Raw genomic sequence first — 15,549 nt, forward strand, 5'->3', positions numbered from 1 at the left:
ATAACAAACGATACTGTATAGCCCCTAAAGAGGCCTGCCAGCATTCTGCATTATGCTCACAATTCTCATCTCGAACTCCGTATTTTGCTCTCTCTTTATATATAAATAAGCAGTAAATTTGAGTTTCCATTTAATTTAATATTGAATATAATCATGCAAATTCAATTGGAGTTAGTAACTGTAATGTTACGTGGGACATAATTATAAATATAGAAATCAACTATTTGCTTGCTTCAGACTGGTTTTCTTGGTGGAACTCAAGAATGCGTAGACTGGGCTTGTATGGTAAAAGCCTGTTAGAAATAATTGATGCATCAGACAGTCTTGGCAATTCAACCAAAGTGTTGCTATATACTTTTAGATTGTCCAAACTAGTACAGTTGCTCCATAGGCAGCTTCTGCCATATAAGTTATAGTACTGAGCCTAAAAACTTCCATGAAAGTCCTTCGCTGGGAAATTAAGGATTGAATTCATCTGAGACAAAGGTTTTGTCATGGCGGAACTTCTAGTGCTGTTAACTAATTTAAACCATTGGCTTTCCGGGTCGCATGCGTTATCTCTACTCAAACATTTGCAAGTATTTGTCACGATGGTGTTGTTGGAATCTACATCTAGGCAAACGGCTATGCCATTAGAGGCGTTGGATGAAAAGTGCATTTTGGAATCTGAGATGGTTTCCCATTTTGAATTAGAATCTGTGCATATTATACCAAGTTTTGCTGGTTTGGCCAAGTCATCTGTTTGTAAGCAGAAATATGTCCCTTTCACTGACAGTATCTTCTGAGGTGTATAGTTCCAGGCTTCAGATTCAGTGCAACGACCTAACCTTAGTGGCTCAAACATTGATTTCCTCAAAACACAAAGACCCGTTGATGGGTGGAAAATCACTTTATGTGGATTAGCTTCTGATAAACCTGGCCCTGAATTTTACACAAAGACAACCTTAAGGATCGGCTATACAAAACAATTGAAAAGATCAAGAGCATAAGATTCAGATTTAAGGAACTTATAAGTGAAGAAGTCACAAATGCTATACCTTGAAATGGAGATTGGAGGACAGATATTTGCTGCAAGAATGTTGAATTCCTGGCCTCACACCAATTCCAATTCATAACTCCATAGTACTCATTCATCCCTAGAACACCTTGCCTCAAATAGTAGCTTCCAACTAGTGTCCACAAAGCCCAGTCCAAGTCAAGTTCAGCTGCAACACTAAGGAAGCATCCCAAGTACCTATTATCATTAACATTTGTGCCTCTTTGATCCACCCCAAACTCACTCACAAACAATGGCCAGCCTTGGTCCAACAAAAATCCAGATACCCTCATCATATTATCCACCACTCTTCCACACACTTGGTTCGAGTTGCCATTTTTCCATGCCTCCCCATCTGTAAAGCCATACCAATGTACTTCGAACACTATTTTACCACTAAATGTTAGATTTAGCGGTCGATTGCGCAGGAAAGACAAGTCTTTGTCATAATTCAGGCCCGATAGAATGACAATAACATCGGGGTTCGCTGAGTGCACTGCTTCAGCTCCTTTTTGCATGTACCTGGCTCATGTCATTGGCATGTAAACGAATCATTCGATTTAGGAAGACTACTGATTCAGGACTAATATTTCTTTTTTCAAAAAGATTCACCGAGACAAATTACCTGTACCAATCATTGACATTTTGTTTGGGGCCTCGAAGCTCATTCCTCAAGCTCATGCCCACCACATTAGGCACACCTTTAAACATGCTCGCCATTCTAGTTAGGCCTGTGATCCATAGATCCGGGTCGAAATATTGGTCACCGAAGAAGCCATTGCCATCAAAATTACTGCAGCACCAGCCAGGCTTGCTTATGTGATTGTCCAGTATCACCATCACATTATTGTTCCCAAGACTAGACACCACTGCCTGAAACACAATTATGTTGCGTTTAATTAGTGTCAGATACAAATATAGAAGAGATAAAACCGTATTTGGTTTAGTAAACATAAAATAAGATGCTTGGCTGTTACCTTTAACTCAATTTTCATTTCTCTCTGGTTCTTTTTTAAGGAAATTAAACTGAACTGAACTAAATTGATTGCGTAATAATGCTGCTTAAACTTTCACTAAACCAACGACATTTAGCATGACTTATAACAATATCATCATCATTCCAACTTCTTTCTATCTTATCAACCACCATGTTCTTATGTCAACTAGTCATACTTCAATTACAAAACCCACAAGTACAAAAGAATTTAAGCATTTGGATAACTGAGTACTTAAATATGAAAAAAAAGGCACAGAACATGATGCAAATTATCTTGTAGATACCGCAACTTGCTAATTTTTCATGATTCTGTCTCATTTTAATCTTTACTGTTAGGTGATGTGAAGCAGTGGTATGATTAGCATTAGAGCTATAATTACCTGGTAAACGTCAAGGAGGGAGAGATCAATGATGGAGGGGTTGTTGGCCTGGATACCAGATATTGATTCGAGGAGACCATGGCTTTGAAGGGATTGTCTTACAGTGAGGGAGCCCAGAGTGTCATTGGTTACCAAGAAAACTGGCCAAGTGAGTCTAACACAGTTGAACCCCATGGACAAAATCCGCTTGGCGATACCATCCAAGGGCTGCTTGCTAAGCCCCTCGGCTACCATGACCTCAAGATGTGATACCCAATTCACGCATGCCAGCTTCACTCTTTGCCCGTTTTCGTCCACGATCCACCGTGAGTCAGTTGACAGAGGGAGTGCCATGACTTGCTTTTGTGGTATCATCACATCATAGAATGTTATAAGGAAAGAGAAGATGGTGAGAAATGAGAAGAAAACAAGCCTCCCCATCTGTGGATTATTTGTTCTGCCTTTGGAGGTTTTCCAAAGGCGGAGCTGCAAGTCCTTATTTATATCCTAGGAATACATTCCATTTTAGTGTTGTTAATATGTTTCTAATAAAGAAAGATTAATTACAAACTGTATATTGATAGATATTTTTTAAAATATTAATACGGAAATATTTTAGATAATATTTATTTTTAAATATTAAGATGTGAATATATTAAATAAATATGTGTTAATTTTTGAAATATGAGATCTAAATTATAAAATTGTGATAACCTTATAGAAATAAAATCAAAATAAATTGTGAATGTTAATTCTAATTAACTTAATATTGAATGATGACAAGAAAAAATTTTAATTAAAAAAGGAAAAACAAACTATTTAGATTAACATGTCAAACTCATAATCTATGTCATAAGATCAGAATAACCTCATAGAAAAAAATATAAATCTTAATTTTCAATCAATCTAATATTAAATGATAAAAAAACAACCCAAATAAAAATGAGCTATCATTTTAAACATATAATCTGGATTATGAGATTAAGATAACTTCTTCAAAGTTAAATAAAAAAAAACATAAAGCTTCATTTCTAACAGATCTTATGTTAAAGGTTGAAATTGAGAAAAAAAAAACCTAAATTCATAAGACCAATATAACTCCACAAAAAGCAATTTGAAAAAAAAATATAAAGTACAATTTCCAGACAATCTAATATTAAAGGATTAAATTTAGAAGAAAAACTAAACAAAAAAGAAGATTAAGTTGTTGTAGGCTAAAATTAAAAAAAAATCAATTAAAAAATGAATAAAATCAACATGGCGAACCAGTAATCCTAATCATGAGACTGAGATAAACATATAGAAATGAAATAAAAAAATCTATGAAATTCAATTAAAAAATATTCAATTAAAAATGACCAAGAAATAAACAGAGTTAACCTAGATCAACAATTTAAAAGGTTACTATTAAACTTTCACTCTAGATTATGAGGTCAAGATAAATTCATAGAAAGAATAAAAAAAAATTACAAGACCTACTCCTAATAGATTTAATGTTAAAAGTTGAAATAAAAAAAAAACAATTAAAGCCACAAGATCAATATATAACCCAACATAAAAAAAATTAAAAAAATTTACAAAGCATAGTTTTCAAAACAATCTAATATTAAATAATGAAAAAAAAACAAAAAAAAAGGTAAAAAACGAAAAATTATTATAATTATTAATGTTTTATAGGTATGGTTAGATTTAGTCATATCCTTATTATTTTGTTAATTAATTGCCCCTATCAATTCTCATAGATATAAAACATGAATGGTCTTGACGGATTAAACAAGTAATTATTTAACCTAGAACTTGAATTGTATTAGATTTTATTTTGAATTGTGTTTATTTATTTATTTTTTAAATTATAGTTTGAGTTTACCTGTCTACTCATAAATTATTTTTTTTCAACTCACAATCTTGTATAAACTCAATTTTCAAATTACATGTTATAACTATCATCTCATGTATCAAATTTTAGATTCATATATCCTTGAAAAGTTTATAACCAGGAGGAGAAAAAAAAAAGACTTTCTTATGCCGCTACCATGCTTTTCTTTCCCTGGTTAGCTTTTAATGAAAGTTTTCAAGGAATTATTTGTGTATTTCAGAAAATGTTTGATTTCTTTACGCAGTTGAGCTACTATATATATAAAAAACAACTAAAATGGAAGGTAAATTTATTGTAGCTATACACACATTATTTTATTCACTGCTGCAATGAAATGACATTTTTACCCTTGGTTTTAGGAGTATTTTGGTGTTTTTATATGGTTCATTAGTTAGTTAATAATTGTGCGGGAGTATTTATGTTTTTTTCTTAATTTTTAAACATTTAAATTACTTAATTACCTCTAATTCAAAAAAAAAAAATTGTTAGCTAAATGTATTTTTGCTTTTTCCTTTTTCTTTGTACAGTTCAAATCCATATTTACCCTTGCAGTCAAGGAAAAATGAACTATTGACCAAAGGTTATTTAAGTCTTTTTAAATAGGTTTTATGGTGAATCACAAATACATAAAGGGTAATTTGGTCTTTCTCTCTTGAAATATTAATTTTTTATTTAATAAAGCTACTAACAAGTGCTTACCATGCATCAGCATATAGGAGGCACCACGCCTTTTAAGTAGAACATGTGACGTCTCTTGGTGACCGGATTAGCCCTTCCGTTGTCTCATTGGTTACATTATCGCGTCCTTTTCCATTATGTCGACACGAGTGGTTGTAGGTGTGGCGGTTTATCAATAGGTGCCATTTCTTTTCTTTTTTTTTTTATTTTTTTTCTCTCCTCCCAAAAAATGCAAGTTTGTCTTCTTTCTGTTTGATTTTTTTATTTTTATCCTCATTCTTTTTATTTCTATTTTTTTACCATTTTATAAAAGTTTTATTTGTTTTCAATTTAGTCCTTCAATTTCAATTTGAAATATTTTATTTTTTCTCATTTAGTTCTCATTGTTTTGATTATTGATTTTTTCCTTGTCCCTTTTTGTATTTTCAATTTAGTCCTCAATTCTAATTTGTCATATATAATATTTTTCATTTTGGTCTTTTTCTTTTAATTTTTTCTTTTTTTCTTTTCCTTTTTGTCTTAGGTGTGGCTTGGTCGCCAAACACAAGACACTTAAAATATTCTTTATACTCTTCATATTTTTTTTACATTTTAAAAAAATTGTTATTTGATCTATTGCGAAGCACGTGCCAATATACTAGTTATTATTATTTTAGATCTTTTCATGTAATTGGTCCTCCTCATTTCATCATTCGATATTTGATTTATTGAGAATTGGACTTTTCAGTTTTTTATATATATGGTGCTTCCATTCTAATGATCTATGTCACGAGTTTTAAAAATTATTTCTCACATACTTTTCTAACCAAACTCAATGATCAATTCGTAGCAAGCCCCGAGTCACAAGTTAAGTTGGTTGATTTGGATTAACCTAGACTAATTTTTTTTTTAATTTTATAAAATGTAAGAATGACATTGTTTTTTTAAAAAAAATTAAAAAAAAAATCAATAGGTTTTGACTACATTTTCTCATGGCTAATTGGTTAGTCGAGCGAGACTATAATCAGGATTGTTAGGTTTTTGGTTTTTTTTTAAAATGCACCTGCAACATCTAAATATTTTACAAAAAAAAAATAGTTTAAACCTGTGGTGTAACGCGAGCTGTCTTGTATACTTCTAGAGCTCATGATAGGCTAGTTGTGTTGCTTTTGCCAGGACTTGGTGAATTTGGTTTTTTTCCCCTTCCTTTTGATCATTTGTTAGAAAAGGAAAGGGAAATAATAACATATTCCAAAGGGATAATTACAAAAACTTCTTATATTTTGATCTGAATTTTACTTTTTTTTTTATATTTTCATAAATTATACTTTTCATCATGTGGTTTATATGTTTAATAACAATGTACATCTTTAACAATGTATTTTGTTTGAAATTTTTGTGTAATTTATGAAAATATGAAAGGAAAGTGAAATTTAAATCAAGTAGGATTTTTGTAATTATCTATATTCCAAATTTTAAAATTTGTTTTGTAGAGATCTAAAAACATAAGTAAAATAATTTCGCCTATTCATAAAAATAAAAATAAAAATAAAACTTAATTTGACTTCACCTAAATTTTGAATTCCACATTGTAATTTTTTTCATCAATGGATTTCAAATAATTAGGATTACTCCGTTTCTGATGAGATGCAAATCAATTATTTGATGTCAGCATAATTTGTCCAAATCAAAACCTCTTCAAGATAGGAATACAAGCATAGTTATAAAATTTAACCTGCTCAAACCTTGGCTCTGACCATATTTTAGTTACAGCTGAGTTTGTTTATATATATATATCAAATTAAGAAAAAATTTAAAAAATATTATTCTAATAAAAAAACTAAATTAACCCATTAATTTATACCAAGAACCGAAACAAGTCTTAGAATTACGAGTACAAGGACGCATCGAGAAGCATTTTAATGCTTAAAGATTGTCCTTGCTCATTCCTTCAGTATCTTTTTCTTTCATCCAGCCACACCATTTCAAACACTTAATTGTTGGAAACACGCTAAGCAATCAATACAATGGGTGTGTAGTTCCCGTTTGGAAATGCGGCTGTGGCTGTGTTTTTAAAAAATTTGAATTTATTTTTTTTATTAAAATTTAATATGGTTTGTACGTTTTGGATCGTTTTGATGTGCTGATGTCAAAAATGATTTTTAAAAAATAAAAAAACATCATTGACATGTATTTTAACACGAAAAGTTATTTAAAAAGCACCCGCAACCACACTATCAAACACTCTCATAGTGGTGCCAATGAAGAAAATCGACACCTGCGCACTCACGCCTCCTTCACCAAGAGAGATGGTGGCGGTTGCATCTTTGGCAACCTTGATAGACTTGCAAGGCAATTCATTTATGATGGCGGTTGCATCTTTCACAACCTTGATAGGATTGCCGGCCAAGGATATGCTGAGAGCTAAATTGATGCTTATGCTTCTTTTTTTAAAAAAATCTCATCATTCTAATTTTTTTTTTCTATAAAAAAATACCTTAGAAAAGCCTGCATAATTATTTTTTTAATGAAAAACATTATCCATGTACAGAGTTCTACTTGCTAAAGGATACGCTAATATGTTTCCCCGTTTTGATATCTACGACTCTGTAGGTTGTTTCCCGTTGTGAAAGTCCTGCTTTTGCTTGTGTGCGTGCATTGTTCTTGTTGCTTCACAGGTAAAGCTTGTCAATTTGCCTTGTTCTCTTTTGTTTTTTTTTTTTCTTATTTGTGTCTTGTTCAAAGAAGGGTGGTTTTGGTGAGATAAATTAAGTTCTTATCATGCTCTCTGTGCTGTGTAAGCTTGATGATTGTGTGATGATACTCCTGATACGAAAAGAAAAGAAAAGAAAAGAGAAGGACATCCTAAGCAGGGGCGGAGCGAGAAAAAAAATCAAGGGGGGCCAAATTAAATAACGTTATAGGAGAGATTTTTTTCTCTGAGACTTTGTTTAAAGGGAGGGGCTGGAGAAAATTTTCCTTGTAGGGGTCGGGGCCCCTACCAGCCTCTCTACCTCCGCCACTGATCCTAAGTACAACTATTTAGAACGTTTCAAAAATTTTGAATTTTAAAAAAATTTTATTATTTTATATTTTTAAATTATTTTGATGTGTTGTGAATAATAAATTTTAAAATTTTAAAAATATTATTTAGATGTATTTAAAAAAAAAATACTTTAAAAATAACTGTAAAAAGAAACACTAGCAGATAAACTATGCATTGCTCCATTTGATTCTACAATGACAAGATGTGGCCCAAGTGGTCTGGGGTTAAGCCTTCCAAAGTAGACTAGGGAATGCATTAATCACATGTCAACAAAATTTATGCACTTCTCATTTATCATGTTAATTATTTGTGAATCAGGTCCCACAAGCAATGGATCTTCTTCTTGCTGAGTTCCATAGAGCTTGCATCTACACTGTCCCAAAGCACAGTCGTTTTTAATCCCAGTAGCTTTACACAAGTGTGTTTAAATAATACATCAAAATAAATCAAGAGGATCTTGAATACCCTTTATTTGGTACATGCTTTATGAACAATAGAGGATACAAAAGGCAAGATCAGAGAGACGGGAAACTGGGGGAAAGAGTCCTTCTCTTAAAATTCTATTAGGGTGATATGGAGTCTGCTGTCAACCTCCTGTTGCAATCCTCTGTACGTATGAACACCAATGTTTCAGTAGATCAAATGATGACCCTGTGAATTCTTATCTTTATCTTTCAAACATTTCATCTTTGATTAACAGATAATAGCGCATCTGAAGGAGTTTCTATTATGTAAATGATTTACTTAGAGAACCTATCCAATATCCATGTCCCAGTTTCAATCTTGAAACAATTTCAGAAAGTGGAAAGATCGTCAACTGGGAAGAGCCTAAAGTTAAATCTGCGTCGAAGTGATTGTTTTCTGAAGTTTCCTCTAAGTTGCAGTCCCTCACTTGTGGGCAGCCATCAATTTTTCACCGGAAGGAAAAGCGCTACAATTTTCTCCTAGCTATTTTCGTGGTTCTTCGTTACTTTGGAACTTTATGACAGAATTGTTGATGAACGAGTTTCGCACACCACTTTCATTAATTTATCAACGTATAAATACAGAAGAAGTTAAGAAGATTTGTTACAGATTCTAGAGATTGCAATTGATATATACAGCTAAGAAAGATTTTAAACAAATCAATTTTGAATGAGTCATAGCATTATCCTAGGACTAACAATAACATAGGATAGTCAGAACACACATTAGTCTTCTGTTATGCCATCTTGAGATGGAGTACGGGTCTCCAATCTTGAATTTGAGATGAATAAATCATTGTGTAGGAACAGGCTTGGTAAGAGCATTAACGAGTTGATTGTCAGAGAAAACATGAATGACATAAAGAGCACCACTCTGGACTCGATCGCGAATAAAATAAAAATCAATAGCAACATGCTTCATTCTTGAGTGAAAAGCCAGGTTGGAACAAAGTTGTGTAGCTCTAACATTGTCACAATAAATGGCTGGACAACATGGAAGCTTAATACCAAGATCAAGAAACATCCATTACAAATCCTTATTCTACTATTGTAGTCTTCAAATTTAAGAAACATAGTTCTAGAAATATTTTTATCAGAAACTATGAAATGGTTATCTTTCTCAGCCCGACTTGCCATCATGATTGAAATCTAACTTAGAAGTAAAAAAAACTAATAACTAAGTAGCGGTCTATAAGTGGTAAGAGATAAGAGAGCAAGATTTGTTTGTGGCATTTCTTCCTTTATTTTTGTTGTAGCTCCTCTTTCTTCATGTTGACTCCTTTTCTCTTTTTCCCTCTAATTTCAATTTGTCTTTGAATTAAAAGAGGGTTACTATAAAGACATCGGAGATCGAGAAGACTACAAAAAGATTAGGAGCGTTAAACATTATTTGAAATGTTTAAAATCTTACATGAAACTATATGTGGCTCTGGTTTAAATTGTTGGAAATTTGTTTTAATTAAACAAATTATGGGTGAATGAGAAATTAATTCTTCAACATTTTAGCTTCAAAAATTCACTATATAAGGGGATGAATAAAGAGTTTTTAATTGAATTTTTTTAGATTTTACACACTCCTCCTCACCTCATTTTTAGTATTTTTCTTTTTCTTTTTATACTTTGATTTTTCTCCCAAATCTAGAGTCTAGGTTCATCTTGTTGAGAGATATTTGAGTTACATAATCTTTGGTTCAAAAATCTTATTTAAAAGTGCATCTAAACCAAGATGGAGTTATTGGAGTCTTGAGAGATATATTGCAAACATCCTGATTGTACGGGTAAGGAGCAATAAAACTTTAAGGAAAAATGATTCATTCTTGACAACAACAAAAAATTCATTATTTTAAACTGCTTCAACAAGTAACAAGTAAGTACAATTCTTGTTTTAATTTAAGCATAGTTAATTTTATTATTAGTATGCATGCTAATTTTGTTTTATATCAATTGCAAATTTGAATATATACTTAGTATGCATGCTAGTACTCTCATATTATTTTTGTATTGAAAGCATGTTTTCTATTAATTTTACTTTTACATGCTTATAGATTTAAATTTCTATGAACTCTAGGTTTTCATTGAAAACTTTCTTATATTAGCCTGTCTTATTATGATAAACTAAACATCATTACTCACTACACTGATCTAATATATATATATATATATATATATATATATATATATATATAAACTATGGTTTTACAATCTTAAGGTTTTATTCTTTTTATATTAGAATAATGAAAATAATAATATAAATTAATTGTGAAAGAGGTTTTTAGCATTTTTAAAATTTAATTTATTATTCAACTTTCTTTCAAGTTTTTATATTCTCTTATATGGATTTAATTTTATTTCTATATACTTTAATATATAATCTTTTGGTATGCTATGATTTTTTAAAAAAATTTAGAAGATTTTCTATATATATTTGTTTTAAAGTAATAGTTTATATTTTAAAATTATTTTTCATGATATTTGGATGGTTTGATGCTTGTCATAAATCTTATTAGTTTATATTTTCCAATAAATAAATTATTAATTTTTTATGATAATTTATATTATCTTGCTTATACTTTATAAGATTGACATTTGTTCACATATACATTATTATTCACATAAACAAAAAGTAAGTGTGATGAATAGATATGATTTAGAAAGTTTTGTAAGAGAAGATTGAATTTTAAATGGGACCGTTTGTAACCCCTTCAATCTTTCCTGAGAACATACTTAGTGAAAATATTATTCAAATGATATTATTTTGTACATGGTATGGTTCGTAAGTGAAATAATGATGATTGAATAAATCTTAGTGAACAAAATAGGGCTTAACATAATAATCCAAAGAAATGAATGATTGTGGATTATATCTTGAATAATTTAAATATTTTAATTAAAAAAAAAAATTCCAAGTTTTATTTTATTAATTTCTTATTGTGAAGCCAAGATATTTATTTAAAAATATTAATGGCTATTTATTTTTATAGATTATATCATGTCTTTTACTCTTTCAACTCAAGATTTGGTTGTGCCAACAAATGTTGCTTTGGCAAGTACTACTTTGGTAGTGAGGATTCCACTATCACTTTCTATGGTGCATTGTGAGAAACCTGAGAAGTTCAATGGATTAAACTTTAAGAGGTGGCAACAACAGATATCATTATATTTGACCACCTTGAACTTGACAAGGTTCTTAAAAGAAAGCACTAAAATCATTAGAAAATGAATCTAACCATGCTATTGTGATAGATATGGATGTGTGGAATCATATTGTTTTCATGTGTAAGAACTACATCTTGAATGGGTTGGACAATACACTATATGATATGTATAGTTCAATCAAGAGTGCAAAAGTATTATAGAAAGCTTTAGATAATAAGTACAAAGTTGAAAATGACGGTATAAAAAATCTATAGTCGGTAAATTTCTAGATTTTAAGATGGTTGATTCAAGGACCATAATAAGCCAAGTTTAAAATTTCAATCATGATATACATGTTGAAATTATGTCTTTAAGTGAGTCATTTTGAGTGGCTACAATCATTGAAAACTTATTATCATCTTGGAAAGACTTCTAGAACTATCTTAAGCATAAGCGTAAAGAGATGGGACTTGAAGACCTCATTTTAAGCTTGATTTGAAGTTGAGAATAGAAAAGGACAATAAGTTATTTGAAAGGGAGAACCAACTCTTTTGGTGTCCCAAAAGCAAATATTGTGGAACAAATAGTAAATCCCCATAATAAAAACTTTAAAATAAGTTCGTTGTGAAAGGTAAAAGAATTGTTAAGAAGTTCAATGGAAAGTGTTTTATCTGCAACAAGATTGGATATCTAGTCAAAGATTGCAGAAATAAGGATAAGCAAGGAAACCCTACAAAAAGGATTGTTCAAGCCAGTTACACCGAGGTTAATCACCTTACTAATAGAGTTCAAAAATGAACTTGTCTTGTGTTGTTTCTGAAGTTAACCTTATCAACAATCATGAGCAGTGGTGGGTTGATATTAGTGCTACAAGACATGTATGCGTTGAGAAGATGATGTTTTCCACTTACAAAAAAGTGGATGAAGAAAAACCTATACACGAGGAACTCATCAACCTCTAAGGTATTAAAGATGACCTCTAGAAAGCTTCTCACCATCAACAATGTATTGTATGTTGCTGATATTAGAAAAAACTTAGTATTTGGCTCATTGTTCAGAGAAAATGGTTTTAAGATGGTTTTTTAGAGTGATAAATTTATATTTTCTAAGAGTGGTATGTTTGTAGAAAAAAATATATGTGTGATGTTCGCTTTAAAATAAATGTAATGACTATTTTAACCAATGATGAGAAAAAAAATAAAAACGTCTCTTCTTCTTATTTGCTTGAGTCATGTGATATGTGGCATGAAATGTTAGATCATGCAAATTATAATTATATACAAAGGTTAATAAATCATGAATTATTACCAAGTATATTTTTTTATAAAAGTGTTATAATTTTCTTATAGCTATTTTTATGATTCTTCGTTACCTTGGAAATTTATTTACTAAAACTTTAGATTTTAATTTGTAAAGTGTTAAAAAGGGACCTCCATTTTATTGCCCATTCGAAGTACTCATGAATAATAGATCTTATGGTCTGCCCATATAGCTTGTATTTCTTAGTTTTACTTGAATCTCACCTCATTTTCCATTAGCATCCATTATGAATCCTTATTCTACCTATTATTGTCTTCAAATTTAAAAAATTGATGATGCTAGGAAAATAAAAGCAACTTGAGAGCAAGACTTTTACATTGGATAGTCGGATAATCTCTTGATTTCAGGAGTTGGATTCATTCTCCCTAACCGAAGTGGTCAATATCAAATACCTAGAGTTTGGATAACCATAGTGGTTGATGGTCAATACTTGTAAACAGATATCTCTCTCCTGAATTTAGAGACTCTCTGATATTTAAGTAAGTATATTTTCTAAAGAGAAAAATAGGTGGGGGGCAAGATCTTTCTAGATAGGATCTTGTAGAGAGAGAGATTCTTAAAATATGTATGTGGAAAATATTCAGAAAAATGAAAAGATTACCCTTTTTTCTTATGCCTCCCCTATTATATAGTCTGTCATTCTTATCCTTTTATGGAGAAAAGGGCTTAAAGATTATATTTCCCTTATAGCATCAAATATCTTTGACTTTATCAAAGGAAAAATATATTTGACTGAGCCCAAGGATGTTGAGTGTAACAACCTTGCCAGAGCAATATATATTAGGCTCAGAGCTTGATTAAGCCCAACGATGTTGGGTTTGGTAGTCTTACAAGACTTGTGTATACTTGGGCTCAACCCAAAAATGTTAGGTTTGGTAGCCTTATGAGACCCATGTATGCTTGGGCTCAACTCAAGGAAGCTGGGTCTAGCAGCCTTGCCAAACCTATATATGTTTGGGTTCAACCTAAGGATGTTGGGTCTAGCAGCCTTGCCAATCTCATATGTTTGGGTTCAATACTTAGCTTAGCCCAAGGATATTGGGTCTGGCAACTTTTTGATAACCATGTATACTTGGGCTCAGTGCTTGGTTGAGCTCAAGGTTTGTTTGGGCCATCACTCGGCCCCTAGTTCTTCTCAATGAGGATTTAAGTAAAAAATAACATTTTTGAAAAATATTAATCCATCAATTGCCTTCCAAGTCTTTATGTATTCAATATATAGATTTTGAAAGGTCAGCATCTTTAATGAAAGACTTTTTCACCTTTCATGTGATATTTGTCTATCCCACACAGAACTATTGGGATCCTTGGGTCCAGGTGGCTCGTTCTTATTAAGGCATGTGTCCTTTAAGAAATAAAAGGTAGCTTGTATTTAATGTGGTAATTGAATGGATTTATAAAGATTTAAGATGATATGAAAGGTCATTCATCCGAAGTTGAGAGTGAAAAGATGTTCCCTTTATAAACCTAATCATTATTGTTTGTCTTTTCTTTTACTTTTACCTTCTGTGATTTTCTGAAAAAAAAAAACTTCTTTACCAAAAATCTTAAACTAGTTTTGTTTTACATTAATAAGAAAACTTTATTATAGGTATCTTCTATCTCAAGCTTCTTTTCCTTCTTTTACTTTTAAATAGAAATATGGACCTAAAAAGAGTCAGTTCTGTCTCTAGAAAAAAAGATGTCGTTGTCTTTGAATAAGTGTTTAAGTTTCAACCCGACACAAAGACGAGTAGTAAGGGACAATGGTTCATCAAACTAAGCCCTAGAACTAGAAAGGGTATAGCCCTAGCATCTGCCTCAAACAAGGGGAAAGTGGTTCTCTCCACAGGAGAAGTACTTCTCCTGCTGTTTCTAGCAAATCTTAGGTGAGAGGGAGGCCTTAAACCCTAGAGGATAACACTCCTAACACACTAAGTGCAAAGGATAAAGAGTTTGTTACTCGCTTGCAATCAGGAAAATATATAACTCAAATGCTCGATAAGGCTGAGCGTATTAGCCAAGAGACCTTAGGCTTACTCAAGGTCAATTCTAAATTATAAATCTCCTTTGCATGTATACGTTGGGGTACACCTTCCCTATACAAGAATTTATGAGGGAAGTTTTTAGATATTATTAGTTAGGTCCAGGCTAGCTGCATCCTAAAGGGTGGATAATCTTATTAGTTTTTTATAAGTTTCTTAAGCTTGTAAGAATCGAGCTTATAGTTAGTGTCTTTAGAACCTGTTACCATCTAGTTGTTAGCACCAATGGTGGTAATGACATATGTTAGTTCTTTACCTTCGTAAACTAGCCCACTAAAGTTATGAAGGGAATTCTGCAGAGAAAACTTGTCTATGTCAAAAACATAGAGGGAAAGGTGGGATACAACACATTTAGGGTTGTTCCCACTATTAGAAGGTACTTCCCCTGATGTCAACAATAGACCTCGTCTAGGTTCAAATGAGAAGAAGACAGGTGTCGTATTAGCATCGACCTCAATCGAGTACAAAGTCAATAGGATGGCTAGAGGGCATTACCAAGCCCTCCCTTTCCTTTTTGGTTTATGTTTCATGTGTTCACTGTTGGCTTTGTTTTTGTGCAAAAATGACAACTGAAAGAGAATGAGAGACTTCAGTCAAGTCTACAAAGAAAAGTTCACAAAGAGTGTTTTTGTCTT

The 15,549-nt window shown here is 31.6% G+C and overlaps 1 protein-coding gene and 1 long non-coding RNA gene across 2 annotated transcripts; one reads left to right on the forward strand and one right to left on the reverse strand.

Moving 5' to 3' along the window:
• Positions 1 to 324: 324 nt before the first annotated feature.
• LOC133696567 (glycosyl hydrolase 5 family protein-like) lies at positions 325 to 2,916 on the reverse strand. The gene is made up of 4 exons (XM_062118787.1): positions 2,414 to 2,916; positions 1,662 to 1,909; positions 1,038 to 1,558; positions 325 to 921 (listed from the first exon to the last, which is right to left on the reverse strand). Exons 1-4 carry the CDS (start codon positions 2,831 to 2,833, stop codon positions 425 to 427), a joined length of 1,686 nt encoding a protein of 561 aa, XP_061974771.1. The 5' UTR covers positions 2,834 to 2,916; the 3' UTR covers positions 325 to 424.
• A 4,304-nt stretch (positions 2,917 to 7,220) lies between these two features.
• Positions 7,221 to 9,235, forward strand: LOC133695922 (uncharacterized). Its single transcript, XR_009842574.1, has 3 exons — positions 7,221 to 7,603; positions 8,290 to 8,580; positions 8,672 to 9,235. It is a non-coding gene; the product is annotated as an uncharacterized LOC133695922 (long non-coding RNA).
• The last annotated feature ends 6,314 nt before the right edge of the window (positions 9,236 to 15,549 follow it).

The sequence above is a fragment of the Populus nigra genome, chromosome 6 (genome assembly GCF_951802175.1).
Source record: "Populus nigra chromosome 6, ddPopNigr1.1, whole genome shotgun sequence".
Classification (NCBI taxonomy): domain Eukaryota; kingdom Viridiplantae; phylum Streptophyta; class Magnoliopsida; order Malpighiales; family Salicaceae; genus Populus; species Populus nigra.

Coding starts and splice junctions, on each gene's coding strand:
- LOC133696567 (XM_062118787.1), bottom strand. CDS start 2,833: ATGGGGAGGCTTGTTTTCTTCTCATTTCTCACCATCTTCTCTTTCCTT. Junction 1,910..2,413: donor CCCTCCTTGACGTTTACCAG/GTAATTATAGCT, acceptor ATTGTGTTTCAG/GCAGTGGTGTCTAGTCTTGG. Junction 1,559..1,661: donor AATGTCAATGATTGGTACAG/GTAATTTGTCTC, acceptor GACATGAGCCAG/GTACATGCAAAAAGGAGCTG.